The sequence below is a fragment of the Belonocnema kinseyi genome, chromosome 7, assembly GCF_010883055.1.
Source record: "Belonocnema kinseyi isolate 2016_QV_RU_SX_M_011 chromosome 7, B_treatae_v1, whole genome shotgun sequence".
In the NCBI taxonomy this organism is placed as follows: Eukaryota; Metazoa; Arthropoda; class Insecta; order Hymenoptera; family Cynipidae; genus Belonocnema; species Belonocnema kinseyi.
This window is the reverse complement of record NC_046663.1, coordinates 70,778,882-70,792,674: the sequence shown is the minus strand read 5'-3', so window position 1 is coordinate 70,792,674 and position 13,793 is coordinate 70,778,882. Positions and strand designations below refer to the sequence as shown.

The following is a 13,793-nucleotide window of genomic DNA, read 5'->3' as shown; positions in this document are numbered from 1 at the left end:
AATCTGAAAAATCTCTATCCCATCCACACACTACTCCTTTCCCCTGCCGAGTGAGTCACGCCTACCCCGAAAGGGAAATGGCTTAATGGTGTAATAACAATAATAATAATTATCGAGAAGAAATTCGAATATTAATCTTAAAGAATTGATTGAAAGCGTGATAATCCCTGAGGGAAAGATTGTTTCGATTTTAAGAATTTTGTATGTTTACAGTAAGAGTAATAATTAAACTATTAACAAAAATTTTTAATGAGAGAGTCGTTTAATTTCTAATTAACATGTACGCTTTCAGCAGCGCGATGGGAACGAAATTAATTCCTCCTCCGCGATGGGAAAGGGTTTAAAAAGCAAACCTCCAGTTCTTCCAGAGTCTTCATCCTCGCGACACAGAGTTCAGCCAATGGCTCAAAGTAAGTTTTTTCGTCATTAATGTGAAAAAGTAGAATAATTTTTTTCTATTCATTAAGTGTAAAATGTCATAATTGACGTGACAATGAATAATTATATAAAAGAAGATTATCCGTATGATAAAAAATCAATATTTACACCGAAAATAATGTTTCGTTGTGGTAACTAAAAACATTTGTTGTTATTGGTGCAACACAACTTTTATGGCTATTTCAGCACAAATTTAGTTTTATTGTACAATCCAAACATTTTTTGGGGCAACGAGAAAATTTGGTAATACAAATACCAGCAAAACTGTTTTCTCAGTTTATATGTCATGTTAGGGTTTATGAAATTAAATTATATTGATTACAATAAAATGATATAAAAAATAATTAATTTAATTACAGGCTATCCAACGCCGCCAGCTCAAAGGAAACGATTTTTCCTAAACTCAAAGGCCCTAAAAAGTCCTTTTGCTTCTCAAAGAACCGGAAGACGAGATCCGATATCTCCAGAGCAAAGTGCAAATGACAATCCATCTGCGTTATCAGGTAAGACATTCTAACGATAGTAGTATTTTGAAATGTTATTTGAAGTCAATTTACTTGAGCAAATATAGACATATTAGTTCCCATTAAAAATCACGCTGTACCGGACATCTGCTAAATAGAGAAAAATCAATACGAAAAATATTACGTGTCAATGGAGAAAAAAGTGAATTCACCTATTAGCAGAATTTTTTAATTTAAAAGAAGTTTCTTAAAATTTAGGAGGAACGTGCTCAAAATACGTAACATATATTAAAACATTTTCAGTGTGAGTAAATTTAAGAAATAAATGTTTAGAGAGCAGACAAATAAGAATAGTTTACGTTTGGAGTGACTCATACTTAAACAATTTCAAATGTGAATTTATTATTCCGAGCAGTTAAAATGTTTTCAATAATTGGTAATATGTTCTTTTTTAAATTATGAAACAATTAAACACATGGAAAATTATAATTTAGCATGGATGACGAATTCCTGGGAAGGAAAGTCACGATGGACTGGATTTGTTCTCGGGAAAATCAAAAGCCTGTGGAGCAGTAGTCAGGGAACTACTAATGATGGATTAAATCAACTTGTCGATTCGATCAACAAAATCCCAGGCAGGAAATTAATTAAAGTCGAGAGTGAAAATGTAGATTTTGAAGCACTGTGTGTTTTGGCTTATCAGTGAACGATTTTGGAATTTTTGTATTAATATATATTCTTTATTTTTTTATTAAAAATTTTAAATTTTTAAATTTTTAAATAACATTTAATTATTTTTAGACAATTTATATAAATGTCTCATCCCATACTTTAGAGCATGTTACATCTCGTTTGATACAATTTACACATATTTAATTACATATTTAACAATAAAAAACACTGATAATGAACTTTTGATTAAAATTCAATGATCTTATGGAAATAAAAAAAGTGCAGGGTATTTCCGTGGAATTTGTATGGCATCTTACTAGAAATTTGTGTATTGTCATATTAGATACAAATATTTTAGTATAAAATAGAAAATAGGATAAAAATAACAGAATGCTTTCGTCTGGAATTAAAAAAGCCATGTCTAGGTTCACCAAAAATCGGTAACCCTACAACAAATATTTTCTGTGAGCCCTAGAGAGCTAGAATTCGGCGTTCATGAGGAAAATATTTTTGGTTAATCTGGACACTCCCTAAATAAAATGGTAATTTTTTACTTTGATAAATTCTCTCAAATTTTGTCTAAATGAAAAAAAATGTCAAAAAGTACCAGAACAATTACATTTAATAACTGATTCTTTTCAACCTTTCGGATTTTCCGTCGAATTATAGTCACCTTATACTCACTCTTATATATTTCTTACAAAAACTTTCGTATTTTCCTGAAAAAAAACACAAAAATAACCATAATATATTTTTTTCTTACATTTTTCCACATCAAATTTCAGAAGGAAAGAATGTAAGACGAAATGTATTAAATTGAAAGAAATTTGAATCGATTAAAAGATTTAATTCATGTTTAATATTAACAGATTAGAATTGTTTTAATGAATTTCACTAATTGTTGATTAATTTCAATATTGAACAATTAATTAATTTAAAATATTAGAATACATAACACCATTTAAAAATTGGTATAATTAACTATAAAATTATAATATGCTGAATACATTTTTTTATTCATTAATTATAAATGTTTATACAAAATTTTTTTATTTAACATGTAGGTTTTCGAAAGTTTAAACAGGAATAAGGAAGTTCTGTCTTATCCTATCCCTTTTTCGACTGGAAAAATTACTAGGTTAAATATTAAACTTTTTGGGTTTCCCCCCAATGATATTTTACTTTTGGCCTAAGAAGAAAATTTTTCAAAAGGTTTCAAACCATTTGGTCCAAAATTCGGAAGTCATCAAAGTAAACAATTATGTAAAAAAAATACTTTTAGGCATCTGTAGTTCTGCATTAGATTGATGTGTTATTGTGTTGTTTGATGTTTTACAGATTTTATATTTACCCCATAACTATAGTATATTGCAAAAAATTAATAATTTAAAAAATCCCTTTTTTCAGATGACGAAGGTGGTTGTGTCAAGCCCCTGTCATCAAAAACAAAAAAATCCTCCCAATCAGACCTTTACATGAGATTGGGACTTCTACTAGGAAATGGAAGACATGGTGGAGTTTCGAGTGTCGATGTGACTGATCTTCCAGGTCAAACTCGATTTCCACCTGGATCTAAACTACGACTACCACATCTCAGTAATCTTCAAGGTCACGATAGTTCTGCAAACTCTTTCAGCAGCCTAACGAGTTTTGAGACTCAAACTCATCCTTCGACTAATACCAGTCCTGTTTCCACTCTGACTGGAACTTCTAGCGAGGCAGAAGCTGTGGCAGCTTTGAGAAGTCCTCTAAAGTCGAAGGGAAAAGGTAAGGGAAAAGGAAAACCCAGAGACTGTGATAGTGCTGGAAGTTTGGCTTCGATATCAACTTCAGCCTCTGCTTCCACTTCTATGTCGATGTCGATGTCAGTTTCTGTCTCTGGCTTGTCGAATGGTAGTGCCAGTCCTGTCAACTCGAGAAGACATTCCGTTACGACCTCTCAACCTGGTCAGGTTGATGAACTTGGACAAACTTTGTTTAAAAATAGAAAAACTTGTGCCAGAAGATCTGCCAGAGCTGGGACTGTTAAAGGCTCGATTGATTCGAAAAGTGAGTATTTTAGATTATAATTTAAAGATTTAAGCTTCAATCTGTCATATTTATTGTTGAGAATTTTATAATATAATTTAACGCCAAATTCTCCATAATTTTCAGCTCGCTTTCTTCATCATACAGTACAGTTGACCCTGAAACCTCTCTTTTTCGAAGTACCACTTTTAGAAACTGACCCCCTCTTCACTGGACGTCTCTGGCTGCTTCAAGAATTGGAAGCAGTCATCAATGGATCCAGCCCTGGAGTTTTAATATCCGGATCACCCGGAACTGGAAAGACTGCCCTAATTCTTCAGCTCGTTGAATACAGTTGCTTTGGCCGTCGAAGGGACCAAAAAGAAACTCAAAAGCTTGAAGAAGAAACGAATGAGACGGGTTCTCCAAACCCTCAGTCAAATGTGAAGACTACAAATGAAAGGGTAGGTTCAATTTTAATCTTGAAAACCTTTATGTATGACTTATAAAGTATCGGAACCACTTATACTTTCATATCTTTATTTTTTGGACCATGGGAGAGAGATAGATATATATGATTAATCGATTACATTGCAGATTCGTGACCTGGCTTCTCACGTCGTGGCTTACCACTTCTGTCAAGCCGACAACAACTGCACCTGTCTGGTACCTGACTTGATCCATTCTTTAGCCGCACAACTCTGTCAGGCTCCACAACTTGCAGCTTACAGAGAGTACCTCTTATCAGAGCCTCATCTTCAAGGATCCCTTTCACTGAGAGAGTGTACAGTCGATCCAGATCTCGCCTTATCAAGAGGAATAATCGAACCCCTTTTGAGTCTCAGAAGAGCTGGGAGGTTGCCGGATATAAACATGGTTAGTCCTGATTTTTATTATTCTATTATGCTCTGAATTCCGGGTTGACTGAAACTTGACGACTCTGTTGCAAATTCGAATTTAACTTGGAGATTTAAACAAGGCGAATAATACTTCTAGATTTTATCTTAAAGATCTCCTCCTTTATATTCAATCTTCAAGATTTAATTTTCTAGATTCTCGCTGTCATATTTTATGTCTTTCTTAATCGAAATTTCATGAATGAATATCGAGTTGTAATTAATGGCTGATTTCAGATAATACTCATCGATGCAGTTTGCGAAGCAGAATACCACAGGCCAGATAGAGGAGACACAATCGCCTCTTTCTTGACCAGACACACCCCAAATTTCCCCAGCTGGTTGAAAATCGTCTGCACGGTTCGAACACAGCTTCAGGAGTGTACCAAACAATTTCCCTACACTAAGATTTGTCTTGACAAAAGTACAAACGACCCCGCAGGAATCAGCATAACTAAAGATCTCTCAGAGTACGTAAGTTATCGATGTTCCCGAAGCCCAACTATTCAAACGAACGTCACAGCTTCTTTAAATGGCAAAGCTGATTCCTCTAATAGTGCGAATCAGACCAGATTTGTTTCTCATCTATTAAATCTCGCCAAGGGCTGCTTCCTTTTTGTGAAACTAAGCCTGGATCTCATCGAGAGTGGACACTTGGTTGCTAAATCTGCAAGCTACAAGGTTCGTTTGCATTCATTTAAAAAGAATAGATATATGCTCAGATTTATTTAAACTGACTAATATGACAAATGTTCTTGTTTCAGGTCTTGCCAGTTTCCCTCGCTCAGATATACCTTTTACATTTCAACCTGAGGTTTCCAACATCAGCTTCGTTTGACAAAGTACAACCACTTCTTGGAGTTTGTCTAGCAGCTTTATATCCACTAACTCTTCCCGAAATTTATTATTCAGTCAATGCTCTGAACATGGATAGCTTCGTTTCTTGGGATGACTTCATGCAGAGATTCAAGGTAAGTTAGGAAAAAAATGAACACAATTATTAAAAGATCCTCTATAAATCCTGGTCCCTGATATCTATTTAGATTTGAAGACTTGCAATTCAGACTCCGGGATTTATTAAGAGATAACAAGTTTCTAAACAACTACGATTTTTTTATTCTTGCTTCCTTTTCATAAAGGAAAAGTAAGTAGAAGTTCATCTCATAAGCATCTCTTCTTATCTCTTTAATTTATATTCTTCGAATTAACTTCAACTAAGAACCTGTTTTTCAGATGCTCTCCGGTTTTCTCGTGAAACGTTTGGACAATACATACATGTTCTTCCACCCATCATTCAGGGAATGGCTAATGCGAAGAGATGAAGGCGAGTCCACAAAATTCCTCTGTGATTTGAGACTTGGTCATGCAGCAATAGCTTTTAGATTATCGAGATTACAAGCTCCACTGGATGGTGAAAGAGCTTTGGAACTTGGTCATCATATTTTGAAAGCTCATGTCTATAGAGGTGTTACGCCTTGCTGGCCTTCCCGAGATCTTCAGGTTAGAATCTTTCCATTTTATTATAAATCAAGATTGCACCTTTTTCCCCAATACTGTTACTCCCGTACAGTTTAAATGCAATTAACGAATGTTTGTTTCTATATCCAGGCTTCATGGTTGGCCTCATCATCCGAATGTGTTTCATCAGCACTCTGCACTCTTCGAAACATCTACAGCCCAAATGTTAAAGTATCAAGGTTGCTTCTGCTGGCAGGAGCTTCTCCGAATTTTGTGACTGAATATCTTGGACACGCCCCAGCTCTGTGCATGTATGCTCATGAAGGTTCGGTGGAGATGGTCTCCCTCTTGTTGGAGTTTGGAGCTGATGTTGAGTTGACTAATAGTCAAGGTTGCACAGCTCTGTCACTGGCGTCTGCTCGTGGCCACTGCGATGTTGTCAGGAGGTAAATTATAATCAATTTTTAGAACTAGTTAGGCCTACAATCCTAGATATCCTTACTCCTAAAGATTTCTTCTATCAAATCTAATAACTGGATTTTCGCTTTAGACTCGCAGCAGCTGGAGCATCATTGGGCCATTCAGACATGGCAGGACAATGTTCTTTGGTGCATGCAGCAAGGCATGGCAGACTTTCTGTCGTTGGCTATCTTCTTGCCTGTGACTGGCATATTCCTAGAGAGAACGAGACTGAAATTGTTGTTCCGGAAGTTCGAAGAGAAGAAGCTGCCCAGCAGGCTGTTGTTGCTGCAGCAGCTCAAGGTCATGAATCGATTGTCGAGTACTTACTGGACATGGCAGAAGTTACTGTGGACAAACCAGACACCTTGATTGGAGAAACTGCTCTAACAATTGCAGCTGCGAATGGATCAACAGCAACGGTTTCAGCCCTTTTGGGTCGTGGAGCAAGTCCTCTGGCTGTTAATGCTAAAGGACTTTCGCCTTTAATGCTCGCTGCGAGGGAAGGTCACTGGGGAACTGCTGAGAGGATCCTTCAAGGTTGGTCACTTGATCCTTTTGATTTATAGCTCAAAAATCAAATCCACCATTATTTGACAATTTGATTTACTTTTTCTATTTTTTTACAGGAACCCTGACTGTGAGTAGTGATGAAATGACAGATGCTATCACACCACTGCTGGCTCAGAGTGACCCAGTAGGTCGAAATTCCTTAATGATCGCCGCTGGCGAGGGTCATACCAATTTAATTGAACTTTTCTTGGATAAAGGATCAGTGCTGGAGGCAACTGATAAGGAAGGATTGACTGCTTTGGGATGGGCTTGTGTCAGAGGAAGATTGCCAGCTGTTCAGCATCTGATCGAACGAGGAGCTGAAGTTAATACGAGTGACAACACGGGAAGAACTCCTTTGGATTTGGCCGCATTTCAGGTAGATTTTCTAATTTCGTCTTTCATCCGCATCAATACTTACAATTAGCTATAAGAATTTCTGATTTAAACAAATTATATTTCAGGGTAATCCAAAGCTGGTGCAGTTCTTGCTTGAGAAAGGTGCTGCTGTTGAGCATGTTGACATTCATGGAATGAGACCTTTAGATAGAGCAATAGGATGTCGAAATGTCCTTGTAGTTCAGTGTTTTCTTCGAAGAGGAGCCAAACTTGGTCCAGCGACTTGGGCCATGGCAGCTGGAAAGCCAGATGTCCTTCTTATTTTATTGAACAAACTCCTGGAAGACGGAAATGTTCTCTACAGAAAGGGAAGACTAAAGGAAGCTTCTCATCGCTATGCTTATGCGTTGAGAAAATTCCCAGAACCTCCTGAACAAATTCAAGATCATCAGCTTCAGGAACACAGTCAATTGTTGCTGCATCTGCAAACTTTTGGTCAACTTCGACTGAATTTCTTGCTGAATCTAAGCAGGTGTAAACGCAAGATGAATGTAAGTAAATTTATTGAAAATTGGAATGATTATGCAGTGATTAAAATTTGAAGACTTAGGCTGAAAGAGATCAATCGAAACTCTTCAATTTCAACTTGAATAATTTTTTGCTTCCTCATAGAGGAAGCTTTGTAATGGTAACCTTTTCGAACATTTTGTAATTAATTAAATCCAACATTCCTCAATTTAAAAACGATAAATTCAAAACGGCAACGGATAAATTGATGAAATTTTGAGGGCTTATTTTCAACATTGATATCTTTAAACTGACCGAAGAATTTCTCCAAATATTTATTGCAGTTTTTGTTGTTGACACTTTGCATTATTTTTAAAATCTTTTTGTTTTATAGTAAAACTTTTCTCATTAACATAATTCCAAGTTGATGCAAAAAAAAATATCCCTTGTTTCGAAGCAAATCGATTGACATTAATATTAATACATTTTATTCAAGAGTAAAAAAGTTTTAGTTATTCATATTATATTAAAAACCAATTTTTATAGTGAAATATTTTCATTCTTATAATTTTAAGTTGATGCAAGAACAAAAAAATGTAATGCATAATATTTGAAAACGATTTTTTATAAAAAAATTCTTTTCATTAACATAATATAATTTAATGCAATAACAGAATATATTTCTTGATTCGATGCAAATCGGTTGAACTATAACATCAATACGCTTTATTGAAAGAATGGAAGTTATACTCATTCGTATTACTTTAAAGATCTTTTTTAAGAGAAAACCTTTTTTCATCAACATAAACTTTTGTTTAGATAACTCCTTTTTTCATTAAATTTTGTTGTTAAAAAATCGTCTCTTTCGTTGAACGCCATTGTCTTTTATTAAAAACTTTAAATAATTTTATTTAAAAGGGGTAGGATTCGTCAGAATTTCCCCCTTTCCTTCAGAATGGTCTAAAGTGATTTTCCAATTAAGCTATTAGAGGGATCAGAATAAGAACGCTTAATTCAAGAAAATATAGCTAATTTTTAGCTAGGTGTTAATGGAACAAGTAATTATTTTTAATGAATCTGTTATATCCTCAGTGAATGTTACCTTTACCGACAGTAGGCAACTCTCCAAACCATGTAGGCAGAAAATCCACAATATCGATCAAGTTAAGAATCTTCAATAACAGAAAATTCTTAACGTCTTATTCAGACTAGATGGAAAATAATTTTTTCAAATAAAAATTATTTCTTGAAAAAATATCCTATTCCTTCTTCACTCCATTAGGAAACGACCAAAGGAGTAAGATCTTTTTTTCAAGAAATAATTTTAATTTTAATTTGAAAAAATTATTATTATTTTCTGTTATTGAAGATTCATAACTTGATTGATATTGTAGTGTTTCTGCCTTCATGGTTTGGAGGACTGTCTACTGTCGGTAAGTAACTGATATAACAGATTCATTTAAATTCAAAAAAATTTTTTTTTCATAATGTTGTATTTCTTGTCTTAAATTGATTAAAATGAAAACTTTAGTTTATCTATTACTTAAAAATCACAAATTCTTCCTCTATGAGGAAGCAAACACATTTTCAAAAGGGAAGCAAAGTGTTCGTGAAATGAGTACCATATAAATATAAATGCAAATAAAGTGGAAACACTCGAGATCGAATTCACAGCTAGGTTATTTTTGATTCCAGGAATATGAAGAGTCAATAGAGTTGGCTGACGAAGCTTTAAAAACCCGACCAGTTTCATACGAGGCTTATTACGCCAGAGCCAAAGCCAGGCTCGACGTGGGTCTCATCGACGAAGCGTTAGCTGATGCTCAAGAAGCTCTCCACATCATCCCTCTCCATAATCGTCAAGATCGAAGAGTTCTGACTTCCCTGAGAGATGAGATAATTTCTCGCCTTGAAGGTTCAGGAATTGGGACCAGTAAAGGTTACGAAGGCGGTTCCAGAGGTCGTCTTCGTGCCTCAGTTGACACGCTTACAGAACTGTAAATGTATTCCCTAGTTATTCCACGACTTTCCACGCGATGCTTAGAATTAAGAAACGCGAATCCCTGCTGACCGACTCACTGGTTTGAGAATCAGCGAGAAAAACGAACCAAATCGAGCGATAAAAATCGGTGATTTCATAAACGAAAATGAAAAATAAAATGAAAAGTGAATTGCCTCCTAGTGTATAGATACGAATAGATTCGCATGCTTATTCCAGTATCCTTTTTGATAAACCTTTCATTTGAATTTTAATTCGATTCTGAGTCGAATATAGAGTTTTATTAATATATTTGTGACTATTCGTGTATTATATAGTATATAGGTTGAGAGTGGCTTTACCGTCGTTGTTAAGTTGAAATTATTTAATTCTTTTGTTCAGTATTTTCGAAAATTTCGAACCTTTTAGAAATTTTAAAAATTTTCCGAGCTTTACTTAATATTGGAAAAAATTGTACGGCAATCTTTATTTATTGATTATTTAAATTTCTAAATTTCTAAATTTAAGTGGAATGTATTATTACGACATTGTAGAACTTCCTTATCATCTTGCCATGAAGACATCGAATTGTCACGATTTTGTATAATCGAAGTATTCTAGCTCTACTTTTAATCGAAGAGCTTATTATTTAATTAAAGCTTGAGGTTTTTAATTAGAACCTTGAAAACATCTCCAGTAATAATTGATCTATAATTGAAGTATACGAAATGTTATTGACTCCCCAATGGTGTCAAATAAACGAAACTTTTTTTAATGAGAAACTGAGGAAAAATCTTATTTTGAAAATTACTTGATTTTTTCCGTGGCTAATTTTTCATTTTCTCTGACCATTCGCATCTAAATGAGACGTAATCCATTTCAAATGAGGCATTTTCTACACTTGAAGTCGCAGAATCTCTCGGGGACCAAATTTTTTGTATGTGGAGGCAATTAGGCGATACATAATTTTCCAATTAGCAAACAGAATTTTCTGCGAAGTTATGCGTGTTTAAATGTTACACTTATATTTTTTGCCAATTTTTTATTGAATTTGTACTTTCATTAGGAAGTTTCATTTTCATTAGGAAGTTTACGCGGGCTAAATAACTTTTGTAGCAAAGAGGATTTTTTTTCATAAAATTCAATGCAAAAAACGACAGATACGAAAAAATTTTAAGATAAAAGTTTGCACGTTTAAAAGAGCTTGATAAAAAGCTCTTGCTCTTTTGCCCACATATACGCGACAGAATGCCTTTTTTCTATTAGCAGAAACTTAAAAAAAATTCGAATAAATATAAAAGGTGGGGGTTTCCAGAAAGTATTTTTACTTTTTTCTTCAAATTTTGTAAATGTGAAAAATTATTATCTGAAAAACCCCACCTTTCTAATCTTCCCAATATTTATGATAATAGGAAGCTAGTAATCAACTTTATTTGGGCTAAACCATTCTTGAGGCCTGTCGATTTTTTTTTCATACATATATCATTTTAAAATTTTTCTCGGAAACGATGCAAGATTCCGCAAAAAAGCAAGAGGTATGGTTCATAGCACTTTTTTAGATGTGCAAACTTTTGTCTAAAAATCTTTTCGTAACTGTCTTTTTCAAGAAAAATTATAAAATTCCATGTTATTAAAAAAATTCTACTTGTCACCAAATTTACTTAGCCCGCGTGAAACTCACAAGCTATTTTCCTTATGGACGTACAAGTTAAAGTAAAAATTGGCGAAAAATATAAGTGTAGGTTTTTTAAGAAAAATAATATTTTGAGATAAACCGCAGCCATTTTGTTAATTTTAAAATCTATATATTTTTCGGTAGATTTAAAAAGAAGACAAAAAACAACATACTTTACGATAAATAAACAAAATTAAATCATAAGTCCACTGAATTGAGAAGAATTTAGTAGATTTAGAAGAATTCAAGTGAAGTACAAAAAATTAAGAGAATTATCAAGAATTCAGAAGCAAACCATATATAAAAATCTCTTCAAATCTTTGAAACTCTAAGAAATCCCTTACTTCTTGTAAATAATTTTTAGAAATCCATTAAAATATTATAAAAGCCTGTGAAATTCTATGAAAGGTGATCTTTCTGAAATCCTGGAAAATTTTTTTAAATACCTTGAGAGTTTATAAAATTTCTTAAAATCAATGAAATACTCGGAAATCTGATAAATTCCTTTGGAATCTTTTAAAATATCCTCAAAAATCCCATAAGATTCCTAAAATCCTGGGAAATCCCTTGAAATGATTTAAACCTCTTGAAAATACATTGGTATCTATTAAAATCTCCTAAAATATTTTAAAACATTTTCAAAATCTTTTCAAATGATTTAAATCAATTAAAAACTACTTGGGGCCTTTTAAAATTCCTCACAAATTTTAAAATTCTTCGAAAGATTTTGAAATCTCATAAAACATTTTAAAGTTCCTAAAAATGCCTTGGAATCAGTTATATAAAGTGTCTCGTCGTCCCGAAATTTGGGATGAATAGTGAAATATTTTTAAAAATTTGGCTAGTCGTCCCGGATTTTCGGGACGACTAGATATAGGATCCTTTAAAATACTTAAAAGTAATGTAAAGTCCTTAGCAGTCCCATTAAATTACTGAAATCAATTGAAAATTCAATGGAATCTTTTAAAATCTCATAAAATATTTAAAATCCTTGAAAATCTTTTTAAATCCCTTGCAATTGTTTGAAGCATTTGAAAATCGCTTGAAATTATCAAAAATAATCCAAAATCTATAAAACCTTTGAAATCAACTCAAATGATTTAAATCTATTAAAAAGACCCTAAGATATATGGAAACTTTTAAAATCCCTTAAAATTTTTTTAAGCTATCAAAAATTTCTTGGACTTTTCTAAAATACCCTCAAATCTTTTAAAATTCTTTAAAAGTCTTTGGAATCTTTTAAAATATTCTAAAAAATTGTTAATTCATTAGACCTTGAAATATTTCAAACCCTTTGAAATTTAGAAATTCCCTCAATTCCTGCGAATAGAATCTATTGAATAATAATAGAATAATAGAATATATTGAATTGTATGACCATAAATATACGTTTTTTCAAGTAATATTGCAAGAGATTTGAATGAAAAGAATATTATATAAAAAACTTCTCTTATGATTATAATTGTTTATATTATAAACAAATTTGATGTACAAATGCAGTAATCAGGCATTTTTCGAGAGAAATATTCGTTGTTTTCGATGTAATTTTTTTTTAAATTAGTGAATTTGTGATAATTTTAGCAAAATTCATAATTTGTTGATTAATCTCATGATTTTTTAAAACAAATTTAATTAAAAAATGCATTGTTCGGGCATTTGTCGTCAGAAAAATTCGGTTTTTTCAATGCCAGTGTTTTCAGTTGGAAACTTTATTAAAATTTCAGCAACATTCATAATAAGTTGATAAATTTTATGATTTATTTAAAAAAATTTAATTAAATAAATTTAATCAACAAATGCATTAATCAGGTATTTGTCTACAGAAAAACTCTTTTTTTTCGATGTCAACTTTTTAAATTAAGAAGTTCATGATAACTTCAGCAAAATTCTCAATTTTTTATTAATTTTATGATTTTTTAAAACAAGTACATTAATCAGGCATTTGCCGACAGAAAAATTCGTTTTTTTCTATGTCAACTTTTTTAATTAGTGAGGCATCTGCCGACTAGTCCAGGAGCTGGATAGGATCCCGTATGCATCAAAGAGGTAAAGGATAAAAACTATGTAGTCGTATGTATTTTGACCCGCTGAATCCAATGGTACCGGTTCATTTTGCGATAAATGCCTAGGTTTTGTTTAAAACGCAATTGTTTAAAAAATTATGAAAAAATGATTTTTTTCAATGGGACAAATTTTTTTTAGATAATTTGAGGCATTTTAAGAAGGAATGGTCCCTTGTCATTTTATTGTAAAATGCATATTTGAAAAGTTATGAATTTTTAAAGTTCAAAATTTGACGATTTTTTGCAACTTTGAATGTTAATAATTTTCGATCTATTGAATATTTT

General features: G+C 32.8%; 1 protein-coding gene across 5 annotated transcripts in view; it reads left to right on the top strand.

Moving 5' to 3' along the window:
• LOC117176109 (protein TANC2) overlaps window positions 1–10,552 on the top strand; it is a 115,038-nt gene extending 104,486 nt beyond the window's left edge. For 3 of the 5 annotated variants that reach the window (XM_033366150.1, XM_033366152.1, XM_033366153.1), the window contains 14 exons: window positions 293–410; window positions 798–941; window positions 1,397–1,537; window positions 2,982–3,623; window positions 3,729–4,045; window positions 4,179–4,457; window positions 4,715–5,158; window positions 5,242–5,448; window positions 5,711–5,977; window positions 6,086–6,381; window positions 6,486–6,934; window positions 7,024–7,325; window positions 7,411–7,836; window positions 9,488–10,552. In XM_033366150.1, coding sequence (XP_033222041.1) covers window positions 293–410; window positions 798–941; window positions 1,397–1,537; window positions 2,982–3,623; window positions 3,729–4,045; window positions 4,179–4,457; window positions 4,715–5,158; window positions 5,242–5,448; window positions 5,711–5,977; window positions 6,086–6,381; window positions 6,486–6,934; window positions 7,024–7,325; window positions 7,411–7,836; window positions 9,488–9,793 — 4,338 coding nt within the window. In that variant the 3' untranslated portion in view covers window positions 9,794–10,552. The remainder of the gene's footprint in view (window positions 1–292; window positions 411–797; window positions 942–1,396; window positions 1,538–2,981; window positions 3,624–3,728; window positions 4,046–4,178; window positions 4,458–4,714; window positions 5,159–5,241; window positions 5,449–5,710; window positions 5,978–6,085; window positions 6,382–6,485; window positions 6,935–7,023; window positions 7,326–7,410; window positions 7,837–9,487) is intronic. The other 2 variants (XM_033366151.1, XM_033366155.1) reach the window with 2 other exon arrangements.
• The last annotated feature ends 3,241 nt before the right edge of the window (window positions 10,553–13,793 follow it).